The sequence below is a fragment of the Triturus cristatus genome, chromosome 11 (genome assembly GCF_964204655.1).
Source record: "Triturus cristatus chromosome 11, aTriCri1.1, whole genome shotgun sequence".
NCBI classification, from domain to species: Eukaryota; Metazoa; Chordata; class Amphibia; order Caudata; family Salamandridae; genus Triturus; species Triturus cristatus.
This window is the reverse complement of record NC_140594.1, coordinates 931,270,788-931,289,383: the sequence shown is the minus strand read 5'-3', so window position 1 is coordinate 931,289,383 and position 18,596 is coordinate 931,270,788. Positions and strand designations below refer to the sequence as shown.

Sequence of the window (18,596 nt, the reverse complement as noted above, 5' to 3'; positions counted from 1 at the left end):
ATAAAAAAGGGAGTATTTGTATACAAACTCAAAGTAAAATACGACATTCAATACGCAAAGTCCTCTGAGGTCAGGACTCTTGTTTTCCATAGGTGTAATCCTGAATCCCACTCCCCTATCGCTAGTTGGTATTCCCCATTCACTATTCACTATTGGTGGTTTTCAGGTTAAGTCCAACTAGTAGTCCGAGTCTCAGGAGCCCCACCCCGGATATTAAAGTCAAAAGTTTTCCAGCGCTATCTGACAGGCAAGTTCCTCTGGTGGCGTCTAGCCTGAAAATCAGTCTTACTCACACCAGCAGGTTCAGAGCGACTGGAGTCTCTGAGCGCACCCCTTTTACTTGCGCTGAAGCTTCAGCAGCAGCCTCCGTTAAGTCTCTCACATTAAGTTGACGGTCTGCTTCCTTTTGAAGTGTCCTCTACTCTGCTCTCCCTTCCTCCAGAAAACAGTCTGAAGCAGGAGTGACTCCAAATCTGGTAGTCCCACAATACAGGCCATGGGAGTGACTAGAGGTTCACACCTGGATGTCTACCACAGTGATATGTGTATCAAAACTTTACCCCAGGGCCTCCGCACTACTCTTTATGATACTTTTATAAGCCCCATCTCCTTCCGGAGATGTGCCCAGGCTCCTTCCCAATGACCTCTACCTCCTCGCCTCGTGTTCCTCCAGTCAACCCTGGGTCTCCCAAAATGGAATCCAGAGGCTTCCTTGTTTTGTACCACACACAGTCACTTCTGCACATGCATATAGCATACCCACACTGCACAGCACTACATCTTTCAGGTATTGTACAATTCACAGACACACTTACACCCAGTACATGCATCTAATATAAACACACTCCACAGCACTGCATTATCACTGTATTGTATGACTCATAGGCACACATACACCCAGCAAATGTATTCCACACAAGTACTGTGCAGCGCAGTGCTACACAGCAAACTGATGTAGGCCAATGGTGAGTGAAGCACACCGCAACTGAACTGTAATTGAGTGAGCCCATAGATCTCGCTCTAGTGACACAACTTAACAGGCCATGCTCACTCCTACTGATGACTACATGGTTTGCTGCCACGGATGTGCTCATGCTGCCTAACTCCTGGCAAAGGCAGTAACCTTTCACTACTACAAGGGTAGCACTTTAGGCGCCCCTCCTGGTCCAAAAACACTGTATTCTGTGAGACAAGTCTGTCATGGCTCACACACATGTTCTGTGTTCGCCCATGACAACAAAAATCAGCATTTGGGATCCAGACATCAATACAATTGGAGCACTCAGGGCAGGGGTGCACGTCTATCTCCATGCAAGGGACTTCTCTGTCCCAACAATTCCACACTCAGCTCAGCACTGGAATGGGAAGGACACAAGCTGTGCGCAATTACTAAGAGTTTCCAACTCCCAGGTTTTGTTGCTGCCAGAGGAACACTCCCCAGCATGAGAGGGGCTCTGGACATGAGAAAAGGTGTGGCATTTTCAATGAGCCTTTTTGTTTGTTGTTCACTGATCTTTTAGTAAACGTTAGAGGTTGAGAATTAACTGACCTGTGTATATGTCACAGCACATTGATGTAGTTTGTATTTATCCATGATGTATGGTGCAGGTGAAGTTAAATTCTATTCATGCTTCATTCTGTTTTTTCCATACCTTTCTTTTCTCCCTCTACAGTTTGTTGCTGCAGAAGAAGCTCCATAAGTTTGAGTTAGCGTGTTTGGCCAATCTGTGCCCGGAGACAGCAGAGGAGGCGAAGGCTCTTATACCCAGGTGATTGTTCTTTTTAATAGGAGAACACCCACCCCACATGCCACTTACAATTTCGAATAGATGCTGATGACTTGTATTATTTTGGCTATTGGCTTTCTAAAATGGTAACAAATGTGTATATATAGTCGCAGGATTGTTTCTGGGGGCCCTTATCATCAACTTTGAGCGATCCTTTGGCTGTGAACCATGTACCCTTCAATTACCTTAATTTATGAAGCAGTTCAGGTGCTTTTTTTCTACCATAATTAAATGTTCTTTTATTCTGGGAAGGCTAGAGAGTATAGACTAGAGACCAGTCGGGGCTGTTTGGGACAGAGGGGATTGTTTTCATTTTGAGGGAAATTCACATACTAAATGCCAATAGATTAAGTTTAAGCTTGAGAACCAAATGCATTTCTATCACATGTCATTTAAGGTTTTAGATGGGTCTTCCTCCCTGCTCAGAAGCATTTTTTTTCTTTTAAATCAAGAAGATCGTCCTATTTCAGGTTTATAAGACAGAAAGATCCAGAATGTCCAGATATAGCTGCCATAAATGGCAAGCATGGCTGACTCTGGGAGCCTTCATTAATGACATTTGGATTTTCAGTGCTTCTGTTTAATTAAAACAAACTCTGCTCAAGATGGAAGCAACTTTGAATTAAACTTTTGTGGCTGTTTTACCAGTCTCGTTAATGTGCATCTTTATGGAACTGTAAGCGGTTCAACCCAACAGAAATACACTCAGTAGAAAACTGGGGGCTGATGCAACAATAAGCAGGCTGGGTCGTCCCTTTGAGCTGTATGAAAACCTCAACCAAGATTCTGCACCTAACGCAAGTAGACTGAGTACTGAAACAGAGTGACCACTGTGTGAGAGGACTGTTGGAAGATTACAATGGATATGGAAAGCCTAAATGGCAGGCTGGAAAATGTAGAAAGCTTACTCCAGACATTTGTAGAAATAGACCAACTCACTACCACCTATGTTTTTTAACTTAGAAATGCATACTAAACTACTGATGGCTAAATGTGAAGGGCTGGAGGAATGGATCCTACTACATATGCACCCGAAACCTTAAGGAGGAGACTTGGGGAGTGTGACAGACTTCTTTCAGGTTACTTTGAAAGAGTCTTCAGACTTTCACATAGACATGGAGTAAGCCTTATAGGGTAGGCAAAGGCAAGCAACCAATAACCATTGCCCGAGGTATATTGTTTTTAAGAAGTCAAGTTTCCCCCTCAAAAAATGAATAATGGTGCATGCTCATTTGCTGAAGAGAATTCTCCTTATAGGTCTCTGCTCTGATCAGCGCATGTACTGTCTCGAGAAACATGTATATGCTGTGTGGGCTTACAGCCCTCCCAGTGGTTTTAATTTGTTACTTTGAGTGTCCTTTATAAAGGCTTGCTTGCTAGTGGTTAATCCTTCCTATTTTTCCTTCCTTTTCGTGTTTTGTTTTCTACCACAGAGCACTCCCCTTTATTATTTGTAGCCTTACACTAGTCCCATTCTAGCAACTGTTTTAGGGACTGCTTTTTCCTTTGTCTAAGAGCATTTCATACGAGCGATCAATATTTTCAGTCGCTCCAAGCTCGTTTCTGTAAACTGGCTGTAATTTTTGTTCTTACCGTGTTGTGAGGGGTGCCAGACCAGACGGTTTATAGCTAAAAAACTGTAAACTTGGGAGCTTGGCCTGGCAACATGGCTGTCAGGATGTGAGCTCTGGGCCAGTATTGCAGAATAATCTTTCCTGACCCTGCTGATCACTCAGAAATTGCGCCGTCCACTTAAAGGTGTATGAGTTATAAGTACTCTGCTAACTCCAGGGACTGGATAATGCTGATCAGAATCCCTCAGTGAGACTGTGACGAGAGGTGGATGCTGAGCTCGGGGCCTTCGAGCTTCATTGGCTCCCAATGGGCTGTTGCGCCAGTAGTCACCCCCTTGACAGATCTGGGTCCCTGAATCGGGATGCCCGGGAGGACTTCAATGGTGGGAGCCAGGCGACTTGTAGCTGATTAACTGGGCGGTGCCTTGTGTCTTGGACGTATCCGACCTAACGGCTCAGTGCGATTTCCTGCATGGTTCCTTGACCGGCGGCCATCACCACAAATCCCCCTATCGGATGCCACCAACTAGTACCTGACATCCCGGAGCCAGAGGCGGCACCAATCTGAGGGGTCCGGCATCTGATACCTGCGTGATGAAAGCTGCGGATTGATGCTGGGAGGCCTCTGCGGCACATTCTGCGGACGCTGCAGGCTGCAGCAGCAGCGGACTTACTCGAAGGAGTTTCAGCAGCCTGTGAGCCCTGTGTGCTGTGAGCGGAGCAGGCTTCCAGGAGCCTACCTGGGGCAACGGCTGGACATCACAAGCTGCCTGGAAGGAGTGGCCGAGCTTCTCCCCTGGAGAGGCCGGGTTATCCTGCTGCTAGAAATTGCTACAACTAGAGACTCTGGTGTTAATTGACCTCAAATGTATATAGGGTATGAAGGTGCAGCCTTATTGTCTATTTTAGGTGTGATAATGCAAGCTTTCACTGGGTCTTTAAAAATGTCATTGGCATGACTGAGCACCCCTTTTTGCATTGGCAAATATTGAGTTCCTTTTTGAGCATTAGTGAGAGCCTTGAAGAGGAGGTAATCGTCAATGGGATCTTTATGTAAAGGAACCTGATGGAAGGCTGCTGCGCTAGCAATTAAATCCTGGAAAGCTGAGGTATCATCTGCTGGTGAAGGATAGAGGTCAGGGTAGGTATTGTCCTGTGGCTCTATGTCATAGTCCTCCCAAGAGCCTTGAGGATTTGGATGGTCTATAAAGTTCTCTTCAGTATCCTCTGTGTGTGAAGGGGATTGATGTTGTGAAATATCTTCCTCCTGTGCATGTGGTGAAAAATGAGGAGGTGGAGTTGTAGGTTGTGATGGAGACATAAGTAAATGTGGCTGTGCATGACTCGTGTCTTTGTTCCTTTGTTTTTTAAGGAGGGGTGTTGAAGTGTCCAGAGCTTCTTGAAAAGTCAAAGGCTTCTTGGGAAGTTGAGGCTTTGCTGGCTTAACAATAATCATTTTGTACCAGGCTGTATTTGTAAGGTTTTCTGTTTCGGATCGAGTTTTTCAGACATTGCCTTGAGAAGTGGTTGAGGTGGCAAAAGTTTTGGGCGCAAAAGTAAAACAATTCGGTTCGGGAATGTCTTTCGATTTCGGTGCCTGGCCACTCTGTACCTAATCAGTAATGGTTTTTGTTTCAGCTTGAAGACTCCCGTTTCGGAGACGGAGTCTGATTTGGTGGAGGTGGAGGCTCCTGCAGAATGCCAAGGTTTCTGTGCCGAGCCTGGGGCGGGGCATCCAAAGGTATTTTTTGGTACGTGCCATGGCTCTTCTAAAGTGGCGGCCCGTGAGCAGTTTTATCAGAGGGGAAGTGATTTTTCTTTTTTTTAATGCTTTTGGATCAATCTTGGCAGGATTTTAATCTTCTTCCTGTTCGGAGTCGAAACCGGAACTGTGTATGGAGACCAATTCTTCTTGGCCTGCGGATGCTTCTTAAACTTGTTAGTGTCACATACCGAAGATGTCTGGCGTGTCGGTGTTTCTGCGCTGCATCTTGAGACAACACGCACGTCGGTTGCGAAGAGTTTTCTTCAGTTGGAATGATTTGCAAGCCTCACACGTACTTTACTGATGATCGGGGGAGAGGCATAAGTTGCAGACCAAGTGAAGATGTGTGAGAGTATTTTGAATGGCACTGCTGACAAAACCTAAATGGAGTGCGGTCCATTAGCAGCTCATTTTCCAGGAGAGCTGTCACAGTAGAAAACGGTTGAGCTGGGTGTGGCTTGTAGGTCGAGGAGGCAAGTCGATGATCCCAACCTGTCGAATTTTCTTGATACGGAAGATAACTTGCAGGATGGAAACAATAACTAATGTAGATAAAACTAGCTAGCGGAACGGAGGCCGAAAACTATCTCGACCCGGAGCGCAAGAGAGTACATCGGAACCTGTCGGCGAAAAGAAATCATCTAACAATGGAATCGATACCCATGCACAATGTTACTGAAGGCAAGAGTCAGATAGTCTTGCGAGTCAAAAGAATTCTTCAAAGAAAAACAACTTGAAATCATCCAAGCCCAACACTAGATGGGAGACTTATGCAAAGTATATGTATCTACAGCCACACATGTCTTGAACTGGATTTGCTCCTCTCTTGTACTTGTTTTGTATAGTCTGGGTATATGGTGATTTCCGTGTCCTCAAACAGAGGAGCTAATCCTTCTTGCACTGCTCAGAGAACGCAGTCTCTGTCACGAGAAATAAAATCTTGGTGATGATGGCTTGTAGAGGCCCACAAGGGCGCGGAGGTTGCGCCAAGGCCCTCTGTGCCATTTCCACCACAAACAGTTCGGATAACCCCTGTGGTTTAAGCTCCGTCTGTATTCAGTTCTCAAGAAATTGCTCCACAGTTGTCCCGTCCGTTCTCTCTGGGAACCTCAGAACACGTATCTTACACGAGTTGGGAGTAGCCCTCTAAATCCTCAGCCCTCCGTTCCAGGTCTGCTGTGAGGTTTGTCATCTGGCCTTTCTAGGGTTTAAGGACCACAACTTCTCTCAGCAGCTCAGATATGTTCCTCTCTGCAGATTTGAACTTCTCTGTTACATTCCTCAAATCCGCTCTGAGGAGGTTGACGTCTATGGAAACAACTTCAATCTTGTGTTCAAGGGCGTTATGGGACCCCTTGAATGGCCGCCAGTAAGTCTGATTTGGATGATTGTCACTGCCTTCAGGCTGTCTGCAGAGTCAATAGCGGCTGCAGGCCGAGTTATTCTCTGCGTTGGGTGGTGCAGCTTTGTGTACTCAATGATAGTGCTCACTCCATGGGGCACTGCTGCCTTGTCTTTACGCATGATGAGCGTTTGAGTCTCCTGTGCACTCTGGTCTTAGGCGCCGACCCTGGTACTGCCTCGGACCCAAGGGACTGGAGCCAGTAGCAGAAGTGAGGGGACCATTTGACCCGCCTTCCCGGAACTCTGCCGCCCATGAAGTGCTACGATGTATGCTAACCTGTCTGCAAGTAGAGTGGTCCTTAACCCTGCCTCTCCTATACCAGGGCTCCCCGGGCCCTCCTTCACCAGGGCAACCAGGACTCCAGGGCAGCTCCCACCCTGGCCGCGGCCCAAACCTCCTACTACCTTGCGATGTGTCGTGGTAGGCTTTGAGGGAACCCCCCCAGACTGACTCTTCCACGGTCCTAGGGTGTAGACATACTCAGAGCGTGGAGGCCCCCACTAACAGGACTTGACCAGCCCTTGTCAAGAGGACTGTCAATGGTGATCAGGTCCTGCAGGTGCCCCACGGCAGACGGACAGATTTAGGGCCTGACCGCCCTTAAAGCTGTAGAGGGGTGAATGGCCGGTTCAGAGCCCCCTTGAGATTGCAAAACAGTGTGGGCAGCCCCCGTGCCCAGAGACCACTGGTTGAGTCCCTCCTCTGTGGCGGGCAGGGTGCCAAGATCCGTATCCCCCTGCTTCTCTCAATCTCCGTACCAGGCATGGAAGAGATCTCAGTCACTGCTCCTTGGCAGCGCCTGCTCATCTTAAATTTGCTATCAGCCCAGAGCACCCTGCCGGATCGCAGCAACCATAGTTGTGAGGCCAGTTGTTAAAACAGAACAATCGGGTACATTAAATAAAATTATACTAAAAATACAATTGGAACAGATCCCTTAGTTAGGAAGTATTTGATGTTCTTTTCAGATTAAAACAAGTAATATTGGGGTGAGGCCAGCTATGGCTGTGGGTGGCTGCATGCTATCTGGGCTGGAAGTGAAGCACCCGTGGGTGACAGATACTGACTGGTTTCAGAGGGTGCTCTCCCTTTACCGAGGAGAGCCTACACTTGCTTCTCCAATCTGCCTGGATCACCCACCATGTTTGTGGATTCACAGACGGAGTCATCAGGTCGTGGAGAAAATCTAGGTTTCTGGTAAAACTACTGAGAAAAAGAAACATTCGGATAGAATTTTCATACCATGAGAATGCAGGACCAGTGACGTTTTTTTTCTTTAAACTAGTTTACCACAAAAACCATGCACATTTCAGAGCCTCTCAAAAAATGTTATCTAGCAGCTGAATTAAAATTTCACTCGAAATGTACTGTCTTGTAAACAAGGCAGGCGTGTTGAAACGGATCCCTAATTTCAAGTGTCAATTTTTACTGCTTAGTACAGTTGTTTTTTCATCTTTTGGAACAAATGTATGCCTTTACTCTCCTTTGTGTGTAGTTGAAGCTGTGCACTGCACACCAAACTCAAACAAGCTTTGGCAAAGATAATAGATCTCGCCTATACAAGAGCAATTGGCATTGCAATGTATTTTTACCATGCTGTACACCAGTGTGGCTGCTGTTCAGCATGACTAAAAGTTTTTGGTGTTATGTGTCCTAGATTATAGTGGGGTGATTAGAGTGTCGTAGACTGGATTTGTTGGAGTAGAGTGTCGCAGAGTGGAGAAGGGGTAGTAGAGTTTTGTAGAGTTCAGTAGAGGGGAGTAGAGTTCAGTGGTAGAGAGTGGAGTGGGTGGGTGGTTTGGAGAGGGGTAAATTGAAGTGGGGTGGGGTAGATTAGATTGGGCTGGAGTGGATTGGAGTATGGTGGGCTGGATGGATAGGATTGAGTGGGGTGGACTGAGGTGAGGTGCATTGGATTGGAGTGGGGTGGATTGAACTGTAGTGGAGTGGGGTGGTTTGGAATGGCATGGGTGGACTGGATTAGGTGGATGGCTTGGAGTGGGGTGGAATTGGAGTGGGGTGGAATTGGAGTGGGGTGGAATTGGAGTGGGGTGGAATTGGAGTGGGGTGGAATTGGAGTGGGGTGGAATTGGAGTGGGGTGGAATTGGAGTGGGGTGGAATTGGAGTGGGGTGGAATTGGAGTGGGGGTGGAATTGGAGTGGGGTGGAATTGGAGTGGGGTGGAATTGGAGTGGGGTGGATTGGAGTGGGGTGGAATTGGAGTGGGGTGGAATTGGGAGTGGGGTGGAATTGGAGTGGGGTGGAATTGGGGTGGGGTGGAATTGGAGTGGGGTGGAATTGGGGTGGGGTGGAATTGGGTGGGGTGGAATTGGGGTGGGGTGGAATTGGGGTGGGGTGGAATTGGGGTGGGGTGGAATTGGGGTGGGGTGGATTGGGGCGGGGTGGAATTGGGGCGGGGCGGAATTGGGGCGGGGTGGGGTGGATTGGGGGGTTTGGGGGTGGGGTGGTATGGGGTGGGGTGGTGTGGGGTGGGGTGAGTGGGGATGGGGTGGGGGGTGGAGTGGGGTGGATTGGAGTGGGGTGGATTGGAGTGGGGTGGATTGGAGTGGGGTGGATTGGAGTGGGGTGGATTGGAGTGGGGTGGATTGGAGTGGGGTGGATTGGAGTGGGGTGGATTGGAGTGGGGTGGATTGGAGTGGGGTGGATTGGAGTGGGGTGGATTGGAGTGGGGTGGATTGGAGTGGGGGTGGATTGGAGTGGGGTGGATTGGAGTGGGGTGGATTGGAGTGGGGTGGATTGGAGTGGGGTGGATTGGAGTGGGGTGGGGGTGGATTGGAGTGGGGTGGATTGGATTGGATTGGAGTGGGGTGGATTGGAGTGGGGTGGATTGGGGGTGGATTGGATTGGAGTGGGGTGGATTGGGGTGGTGGATTGGGGTGGATTGGATTGGAGTGGGGTGGATTGGATTGGGGTGGATTGGGGTGGATTGGATTGGAGTGGGGTGGATTGGAGTGGGGTGGATTGGATTGGAGTGGGGTGGATTGGAGTGGGGTGGATTGGATTGGAGTGGGGTGGATTGGAGTGGGGTGGATTGGATTGGAGTGGGGTGGATTGGATTGGAGTGGGGTGGATTGGAGTGGGGTGGATTGGATTGGAGTGGGGTGGATTGGATTGGAGTGGGGTGGATTGGATTGGAGTGGGGTGGATTGGGGTGGATTGGATTGGAGTGGGGTGGATTGGATTGGAGTGGGGTGGATTGGGGTGGAGTGGGGTGGATTGGGGTGGATTGGAGTGGGGTGGATTGGATTGGAGTGGGGTGGATTGGATTGGAGTGGGGTGGATTGGATTGGAGTGGGGTGGATTGGATTGGAGTGGGGTGGATTGGATTGGAGTGGGGTGGATTGGAGTGGGGTGGATTGGATTGGAGTGGGGTGGATTGGATTGGAGTGGGGTGGATTGGATTGGAGTGGGGTGGATTGGATTGGAGTGGGGTGGATTGGATTGGAGTGGGGTGGATTGGATTGGAGTGGGGTGGATTGGGGTGGATTGGATTGGAGTGGGGTGGATTGGGGTGGATTGGATTGGAGTGGGGTGGATTGGAGTGGGGTGGATTGGAGTGGGGTGGATTGGAGTGGGGTGGATTGGAGTGGGTTGGGGTGGATTGGGGTGGATTGGATTGGAGTGGGGTGGATTGGATTGGAGTGGGGTGGATTGGAGTGGGGTGGAGTGGGGTGGGGTGGAGTGGGGTGGGGTGGAGTGGGGTGGGGTGGAGTGGGGTGGGGTGGAGTGGGGTGGGGTGGAGTGGGGTGGGGTGGAGTGGGGTGGGGTGGAGTGGATTGGGGTGGAGTGGGGTGGGGTGGAGTGGGGTGGGGTGGAGTGGGGTGGGGTGGATTGGAGTGGGGTGGATTGGAGTGGGGTGGATTGGATTGGAGTGGGGTGGATTGGAGTGGGGTGGATTGGAGTGGGGTGGATTGGAGTGGGGTGGATTGGAGTGGGGTGGATTGGAGTGGGGTGGATTGGAGTGGGGTGGATTGGAGTGGGGTGGATTGGATTGGAGTGGGGTGGATTGGAGTGGGGTGGATTGGAGTGGGGTGGATTGGATTGGAGTGGGGTGGATTGGATTGGAGTGGGGTGGATTGGATTGGAGTGGGGTGGATTGGATTGGAGTGGGGTGGATTGGATTGGAGTGGGGTGGATTGGAGTGGGGTGGATTGGAGTGGGGTGGATTGAAGTGGGGTGGATTGGAGTGGGGTGGGGTGGGGGGGGATTGGATTGGAGTGGGGTGGATTGGAGTGGGGTGGATTGGATTGGAGTGGGGTGGATTGGATTGGAGTGGGGTGGATTGGATTGGAGTGGGGTGGATTGGATTGGAGTGGGGTGGGGTTGATTGGAGTGGGGTGGATTGGATTGGATTGGTGTGGGGTGGATTGGAGTGGGGTGGATTGGAGTGGGGTGGATTGGAGTGGGGTGGATTGGAGTGGGGTGGATTGGAGTGGGGTGGATTGGAGTGGGGTGGATTGGAGTGGGGTGGATTGGAGTGGGGTGGATTGGAGTGGGGTGGATTGGAGTGGGGTGGATTGGAGTGGGGTGGATTGGAGTGGGGTGGATTGGAGTGGGGTGGATTGGAGTGGGGTGGATTGGGGTGGATTGGGGTGGATTGGATTGGATTGGAGTGGGGTGGATTGGGGTGGATTGGATTGGATTGGAGTGGGGTGGATTGGGGTGGATTGGATTGGGGTGGATTGGGGTGGATTGGATTGGGGTGGATTGGATTGGGGTGGATTGGGGTGGATTGGATTGGGGTGGATTGGGGTGGATTGGATTGGAGTGGGGTGGATTGGAGTGGGGTGGATTGGATTGGAGTGGGGTGGATTGGATTGGAGTGGGGTGGATTGGAGTGGGGTGGATTGGAGTGGGGTGGATTGGATTGGGGTGGGGTGGATTGGAGTGGGGTGGATTGGAGTGGGGTGGATTGGAGTGGGGTGGGGTGGAGTGGGGTGGGGTGGAGTGGGGTGGGGTGGATTGGAGTGGGGTGGATTGGAGTGGGGTGGGGTGGATTGGAGTGGGGTGGATTGGAGTGGGGTGGATTGGAGTGGGGTGGATTGGATTGGAGTGGGGTGGATTGGAGTGGGGTGGATTGGATTGGAGTGGGGTGGATTGGAGTGGGGTGGATTGGAGTGGGGTGGATTGGAGTGGGGTGGATTGGAGTGGGGTGGATTGGAGTGGGGTGGGGTGGATTGGAGTGGGGTGGATTGGAGTGGGGTGGATTGGAGTGGGGTGGATTGGAGTGGGGTGGATTGGAGTGGGGTGGATTGGATTGGAGTGGGGTGGATTGGATTGGAGTGGGGTGGATTGGGGTGGATTGGAGTGGGGTGGATTGGATTGGAGTGGGGTGGATTGGAGTGGGGTGGATTGGATTGGAGTGGGGTGGATTGGATTGGAGTGGGGTGGATTGGGGTGGATTGGAGTGGGGTGGATTGGAGTGGGGTGGATTGGATTGGAGTGGGGTGGATTGGATTGGGGTGGATTGGATTGGAGTGGGGTGGATTGGATTGGAGTGGGGTGGATTGGGGTGGATTGGATTGGAGTGGGGTGGATTGGGGTGGATTGGATTGGAGTGGGGTGGATTGGAGTGGGGTGGATTGGAGTGGGGTGGATTGGAGTGGGTTGGGGTGGATTGGGGTGGATTGGATTGGAGTGGGGTGGATTGGATTGGAGTGGGGTGGATTGGAGTGGGGTGGATTGGAGTGGGGTGGAGTGGGGTGGGGTGGAGTGGAGTGGGGTGGGGTGGAGTGGGGTGGGGTGGAGTGGGGTGGGGTGGGGTGGATTGGATTGGGGTGGAGTGGGGTGGGGTGGAGTGGGGTGGGGTGGAGTGGGGTGGGGTGGATTGGAGTGGGGTGGATTGGAGTGGGGTGGATTGGATTGGAGTGGGGTGGATTGGAGTGGGGTGGATTGGAGTGGGGTGGATTGGAGTGGGGTGGATTGGAGTGGGGTGGATTGGATTGGAGTGGGGTGGATTGGAGTGGGGTGGATTGGAGTGGGGTGGATTGGATTGGAGTGGGGTGGATTGGATTGGAGTGGGGTGGATTGGATTGGAGTGGGGTGGATTGGATTGGAGTGGGGTGGATTGGATTGGAGTGGGGTGGATTGGATTGGAGTGGGGTGGATTGGAGTGGGGTGGATTGAAGTGGGGTGGATTGGAGTGGGGTGGGGTGGGGGGGGATTGGATTGGAGTGGGGTGGATTGGAGTGGGGTGGATTGGATTGGAGTGGGGTGGATTGGATTGGAGTGGGGTGGATTGGATTGGAGTGGGGTGGATTGGATTGGAGTGGGGTGGATTGGATTGGAGTGGGGGGGATTGGATTGGAGTGGGGGGGATTGGATTGGAGTGGGGGGGATTGGATTGGAGTGGGGGGGATTGGATTGGAGTGGGGGGATTGGATTGGAGTGGGGGGGATTGGATTGGAGTGGGGGGGATTGGATTGGAGTGGGGGGGATTGGATTGGAGTGGGGGGGAGTGGAGTGGGGTGGAGTGGGGTGGAGTGGAGTGGAGTGGGGTGGAGTGGAGTGGGGTGGATTGGAGTGGAGTGGGGTGGATTGGATTGGGGTGGAGTGGGGTGGATTGGATTGGGGTGGATTGGAGTGGGGTGGATTGGATTGGATTGGAGTGGATTGGATTGGAGTGGGGTGGATTGGAGTGGGGTGGAGTGGGGTGGATTGGAGTGGGGTGGATTGGAGTGGGGTGGATTGGAGTGGGGTGGATTGGAGTGGAGTGGGGTGGATTGGAGTGGGGTGGATTGGAGTGGGGTGGGGTGGATTGGAGTGGGGTGGATTGGAGTGGGGTGGGGTGGATTGGAGTGGGGTGGATTGGATTGGAGTGGGGTGGATTGGAGTGGGGTGGGGTGGATTGGATTGGATTGGGGTGGGGTGGATTGGGGTGGGGTGGATTGGGGTGGGGTGGATTGGATTGGAGTGGGGTGGATTGGAGTGGGGTGGATTGGATTGGAGTGGGGGGGATTGGATTGGAGTGGGGTGGAGTGGGGTGGATTGGGGGGGATTGGATTGGATTGGGGGGGATTGGATTGGAGTGGGGGGGATTGGATTGGAGTGGGGGGGATTGGATTGGAGTGGGGGGGATTGGATTGGAGTGGGGGGGATTGGATTGGAGTGGGGGGGATTGGATTGGAGTGGGGGGGATTGGATTGGAGTGGATTGGAGTGGGGTGGATTGGATTGGAGTGGGGTGGATTGGATTGGATTGGAGTGGGGTGGAGTGGGGTGGATTGGATTGGAGTGGGGTGGATTGGATTGGAGTGGGGTGGATTGGAGTGGGGTGGATTGGATTGGAGTGGGGTGGATTGGAGTGGGGTGGATTGGAGTGGGGTGGATTGGGGTGGATTGGGGTGGGGTGGATTGGAGTGGAGTGGAGTGGAGTGGGGTGGATTGGATTGGATTGGGGTGGATTGGATTGGATTGGAGTGGGGTGGATTGGATTGGAGTGGGGTGGGGTGGATTGGAGTGGGGTGGGGTGGATTGGAGTGGGGTGGGGTGGATTGGGGTGGATTGGATTGGATTGGAGTGGGGTGGATTGGAGTGGGGTGGATTGGAGTGGGGTGGATTGGATTGGATTGGATTGGAGTGGGGTGGATTGGATTGGAGTGGGGTGGGGTGGATTGGATTGGAGTGGGGTGGATTGGAGTGGGGTGGGGTGGATTGGATTGGGGTGGGGTGGGGTGGATTGGATTGGATTGGAGTGGGGGTGGATTGGATTGGAGTGGGGTGGATTGGAGTGGGGTGGATTGGATTGGATTGGAGTGGGGTGGATTGGATTGGAGTGGGGTGGATTGGATTGGAGTGGGGTGGAGTGGGGTGGGGTGGATTGGATTGGAGTGGGGTGGGGTGGATTGGATTGGAGTCGGGTGGGGTGGATTGGAGTCGGGTGGGGTGGATTGGAGTGGGGTGGATTGGAGTGGGGTGGATTGGAGTGGATTGGATTGGAGTGGGGTGGATTGGATTGGAGTGGGGTGGGGTGGATCGGAGTGGGGTGGATTGGAGTGGAGTGGAGTGGGGTGGATTGGATTGGATTGGAGTGGGGTGGATTGGAGTGGGGTGGGGTGGGGTGGATTGGAGTGGAGTAGTAGATTGGATTGGAGTGGAGTAGTAGATTGGATTGGAGTGGAGTAGTAGATTGGATTGGAGTGGAGTAGTGGATTGGAGTGGAGTAGTAGATTGGATTGGAGTGGAGTAGTAGATTGGATTGGAGTGGAGTAGTAGATTGGAATGGAGTGGAGTAGTAGATTGGATTGGAGTGGAGTAGTGGATTGGAGTGGAGTAGTAGATTGGATTGGAGTGGAGTAGTAGATTGGATTGGAGTGGAGTAGTAGATTGGATTGGAGTGGAGTAGTAGATTGGATTGGAGTGGAGTAGTAGATTGGATTGGAGTGGAGTAGTAGATTGGATTGGAGTGGAGTAGTGGATTGGAGTGGAGTAGTAGATTGGATTGGAGTGGAGTGGAGTAGTAGATTGGATTGGAGTGGAGTAGTAGATTGGATTGGAGTGGAGTAGTAGATTGGATTGGAGTGGAGTAGTAGATTGGATTGGAGTGGAGTAGTAGATTGGATTGGAGTGGAGTAGTAGATTGGATTGGAGTGGAGTAGTAGATTGGATTGGAGTGGAGTAGTAGATTGGATTGGAGTGGAGTAGTAGATTGGATTGGAGTGGAGTAGTAGATTGGATTGGAGTGGAGTAGTAGATTGGATTGGAGTGGAGAAGTAGATTGGATTGGAGTGGAGAAGTAGATTGGATTGGAGTGGAGTAGTAGATTGGATTGGAGTGGAGTAGTAGATTGGATTGGAGTGGAGTAGTAGATTGGATTGGAGTGGAGTAGTAGATTGGATTGGAGTGGAGTAGTAGATTGGATTGGAGTGGAGTAGTAGATTGGATTGGAGTGGAGTAGTAGATTGGATTGGAGTGGAGTAGTAGATTGGATTGGAGTGGAGTAGTAGATTGGATTGGAGTGGAGTAGTAGATTGGATTGGAGTGGAGTAGTAGATTGGATTGGAGTGGAGTAGTAGATTGGATTGAAGTGGAGTAGTAGATTGGATTACAGCGGGGTGGATTGAACTGGAGTGAGTTGGGTGGAGTGAAGTAGATTGGATTGGGGTGAGATGGAATGGCTTGGAGTGGGTGGATTGGAATGGGGCAGATTGTTTTTGGGTGGGGATGATTGTTTTGGAGTGGGGCAGATGGCTTTGGAGTGGAGCGGATGGCTTTGGAGTGGGGCGGGTGGTTTTGGTGTGGAGTGGGGCGGGTGGTTTTGGTGTGGAGTGGGGCGGGTGGTTTTGGTGTGGAGTGGGGCGGGTGGTTTTGGTGTGGAGTGGGGCGGGTGGTTTTGGTGTGGAGTGGGGCGGGTGGTTTTGGTGTGGAGTGGGGCGGGTGGTTTTGGTGTGGAGTGGGGCGGGTGGTTTTGGTGTGGAGTGGGGCGGGTGGTTTTGGTGTGGAGTGGGGCGGGTGGTTTTGGTGTGGAGTGGGGCGGGTGGTTTTGGTGTGGAGTGGGGCGGGTGGTTTTGGTGTGGAGTGGGGCGGGTGGTTTTGGTGTGGAGTGGGGCGGGTGGTTTTGGTGTGGAGTGGGGCGGGTGGTTTTGGTGTGGAGTGGGGCGGGTGGTTTTGGAGTGGGGCGGGTGGTTTTGGAGTGGGGCGGGTGGTTTTGGAGTGGGGCGGGTGGTTTTGGAGTGGGGCGGGTGGTTTTGGAGTGGAGTGGGGCGGGTGGTTTTGGAGTGGAGTGGGGCGGGTGGTTTTGGAGTGGAGTGGGGCGGGTGGTTTTGGAGTGGAGTGGGGCGGGTGGTTTTGGAGTGGAGTGGGGCGGGTGGTTTTGGTGTGGAGTGGGGCGGGGGGTTTTGGTGTGGAGTGGGGCGGGGGGTTTTGGTGTGGAGTGGGGCGGGGGGTTTTGGTGTGGAGTGGGGCGGGGGGTTTTGGTGTGGAGTGGGGCGGGGGGTTTTGGTGTGGAGTGGGGCGGGGGGTTTTGGTGTGGAGTGGGGCGGGGGTTTTTGGGGCGGGGCGGGGGGTTTTGGTGTGGGGCGGGGGGTTTTGGTGTGGGGCGGGGCGGGTGGTTTTGGTGTGGGGCGGGTGGTTTTGGAGTGGGGCGGGTGGTTTTGGAGTGGGGCGGGGGCTTGTGGGGTTTTGGAGTGGGGCGGGGGTTTTGGGGTTTTGGAGTGGGGCGGGGTGGGGCGGAGCGGATGGTGTGGTTTTGGAGCGGGGTGGGGCGGATGGTGTGGTTTTGGAGTGGTGTATATTACAGCAGATTGTATTGGGGTGAGTGGTTTGGATTGGATTGGTCTGGGGTGGATTGTATTGAGTGAGGCAGTATGTTGTGGGGTGAGGTGGAATGGATTGGAGTGGATTGGAATGTACTTCACGATAATGTATTAAAGCATCATTTCAGTAATTGTACATAAGAATAAAATAACATTATTTTGCAATAAAAGAATCCTCATCTTTTGAGAACAGCACCCATGAGCAAAAAGAAAACATGAGTGCAAAGTGAGAAAAGAAGACTTGGCTGGTGGATTTCGGGTGAGGTGGATAGGATTGTAGTGGGGCTTAGTGGAGTGGGATGGATTGGAACGGATAGTTCTGGATTAGAGTGGGGCAGATTGAACTGGGTGGGTTGGGAGGATTGTAGTGTGCTGGACTGGATTGGTCTGAGCTGGATTGGATTGAGTGGAGCAGATTGGTGTGGATTGGATTGCGGTGGATTCTGGTGAATTAGAGTGGAGCGAATTGGGATGGAGTGTGGATCGGGGTAAAGTGGGGTGGATGGCTTTGTATTGGAGTAGGGTGGACTGGAGTGTGGCTGACTTTTGGATTTGGAATGTGGCAGACTGTTTTGGACTTGGAGTGTGGCAGACTGGATTTTGTTGGATTGAAGTGGGACAAATTGGGAAGAAGTGGGTGGATTGGATTAGACTGGGGCAGATTGTTTTGGAGTGGGGCAGACTGGATTTTGTTGGATTGAAGTGGGACAAATTGGGAAGAAGTGGGTGGATTGGATTAGACTGGGGCAGATTGTTTTGGAGTGGGGCAAACTGGATTCGAATGGATTGAAGTGGAGAATATTGGAGTGGGGCAGCTTAATTTGGATTGGAGTGGGTGGGTTGGGACGATTGGAGTGTGATTTATTTGATTGGGGTGCGTGGATTGAGTGGGGCAGATTGGCATGGAGTGGATTGGGGCGTAGTGCATGATTATATGTTAAAGCATAATTTCAGAAATTACACTTCAGAAAGAAACGAAACGAAATGTTGCTTTTTTTTTTTTTTTTTGCAAAAACAATTTTTATTGCATCACAATTTCCATCTGTAATAACCATCAAATCCTTGGTCATCTCCCAGTATCGGACACCATTGCATAGTACAGTGTAGACCACTTCCCACTACCAATGACGAAACTAAATGTTGCTTTACAGTAAAATGATCCTCATCTTTTGAGAACAGCGCCCACACAGAAAAACAAAAGGGAACATGAGTGCAAATTGAGAGAAAAAAGATTTTTTGCTATAGAAAATAAAACTTTGCAATCTTGTTTGTCTGGCTGGGCACGTTTTCATAAGTCGCGCGCCTTCTGTTTGTAGGGCACTGGAGATTAAACAGTAACAAAATAGTACCTCATTCACGTCGGGAGTAGGTAACTGCCGCTGATTAAGTTGAAGCAGTCAGTGCTTGGTCCCTGCTTCACAGAGAGGAACAGAAATGATGTTAGGCCTTCAGTGATGAATTACGAGCCTATAAAGAAGAGTGCCATGCAACCCAGCAAATGGGTAAGCAACGGGCGGGGTCCGAGCTCTTTTTGCGTACAAGAGTGTCTTGATGACGAGGGTCGACATAAAAAAATGGTCTGTTTTCATATAGCTTCTCTGAAGGTATTAGAGGGGAAAGGAGCAAGGCTGCAGAAATCATTTTCACTTTAAATCCGGTGTGTTAAAAAGGGAATGTTTATAAAAACGTGCTTTGAGCGTTTTGTTCTGCAGAAGTCATTGTTACATTATTTGAAGAAAGGTAGTTTTGCCCAATGCATTATTCTGTCTGCTTTGCACCTCTTGAAATGCAC

General features: G+C 51.4%; 1 protein-coding gene across 1 annotated transcript in view; it reads left to right on the top strand.

Annotated features, from left to right (window-relative positions):
* Window positions 1-18,596, top strand: part of POLR2D (RNA polymerase II subunit D) — a 60,256-nt gene that overhangs the window by 40,231 nt on the left and 1,429 nt on the right. The window contains exon 3 of the mRNA XM_085634921.1: window positions 1,674-1,769. Coding sequence (XP_085491047.1) covers window positions 1,674-1,769 — 96 coding nt within the window. The remainder of the gene's footprint in view (window positions 1-1,673; window positions 1,770-18,596) is intronic.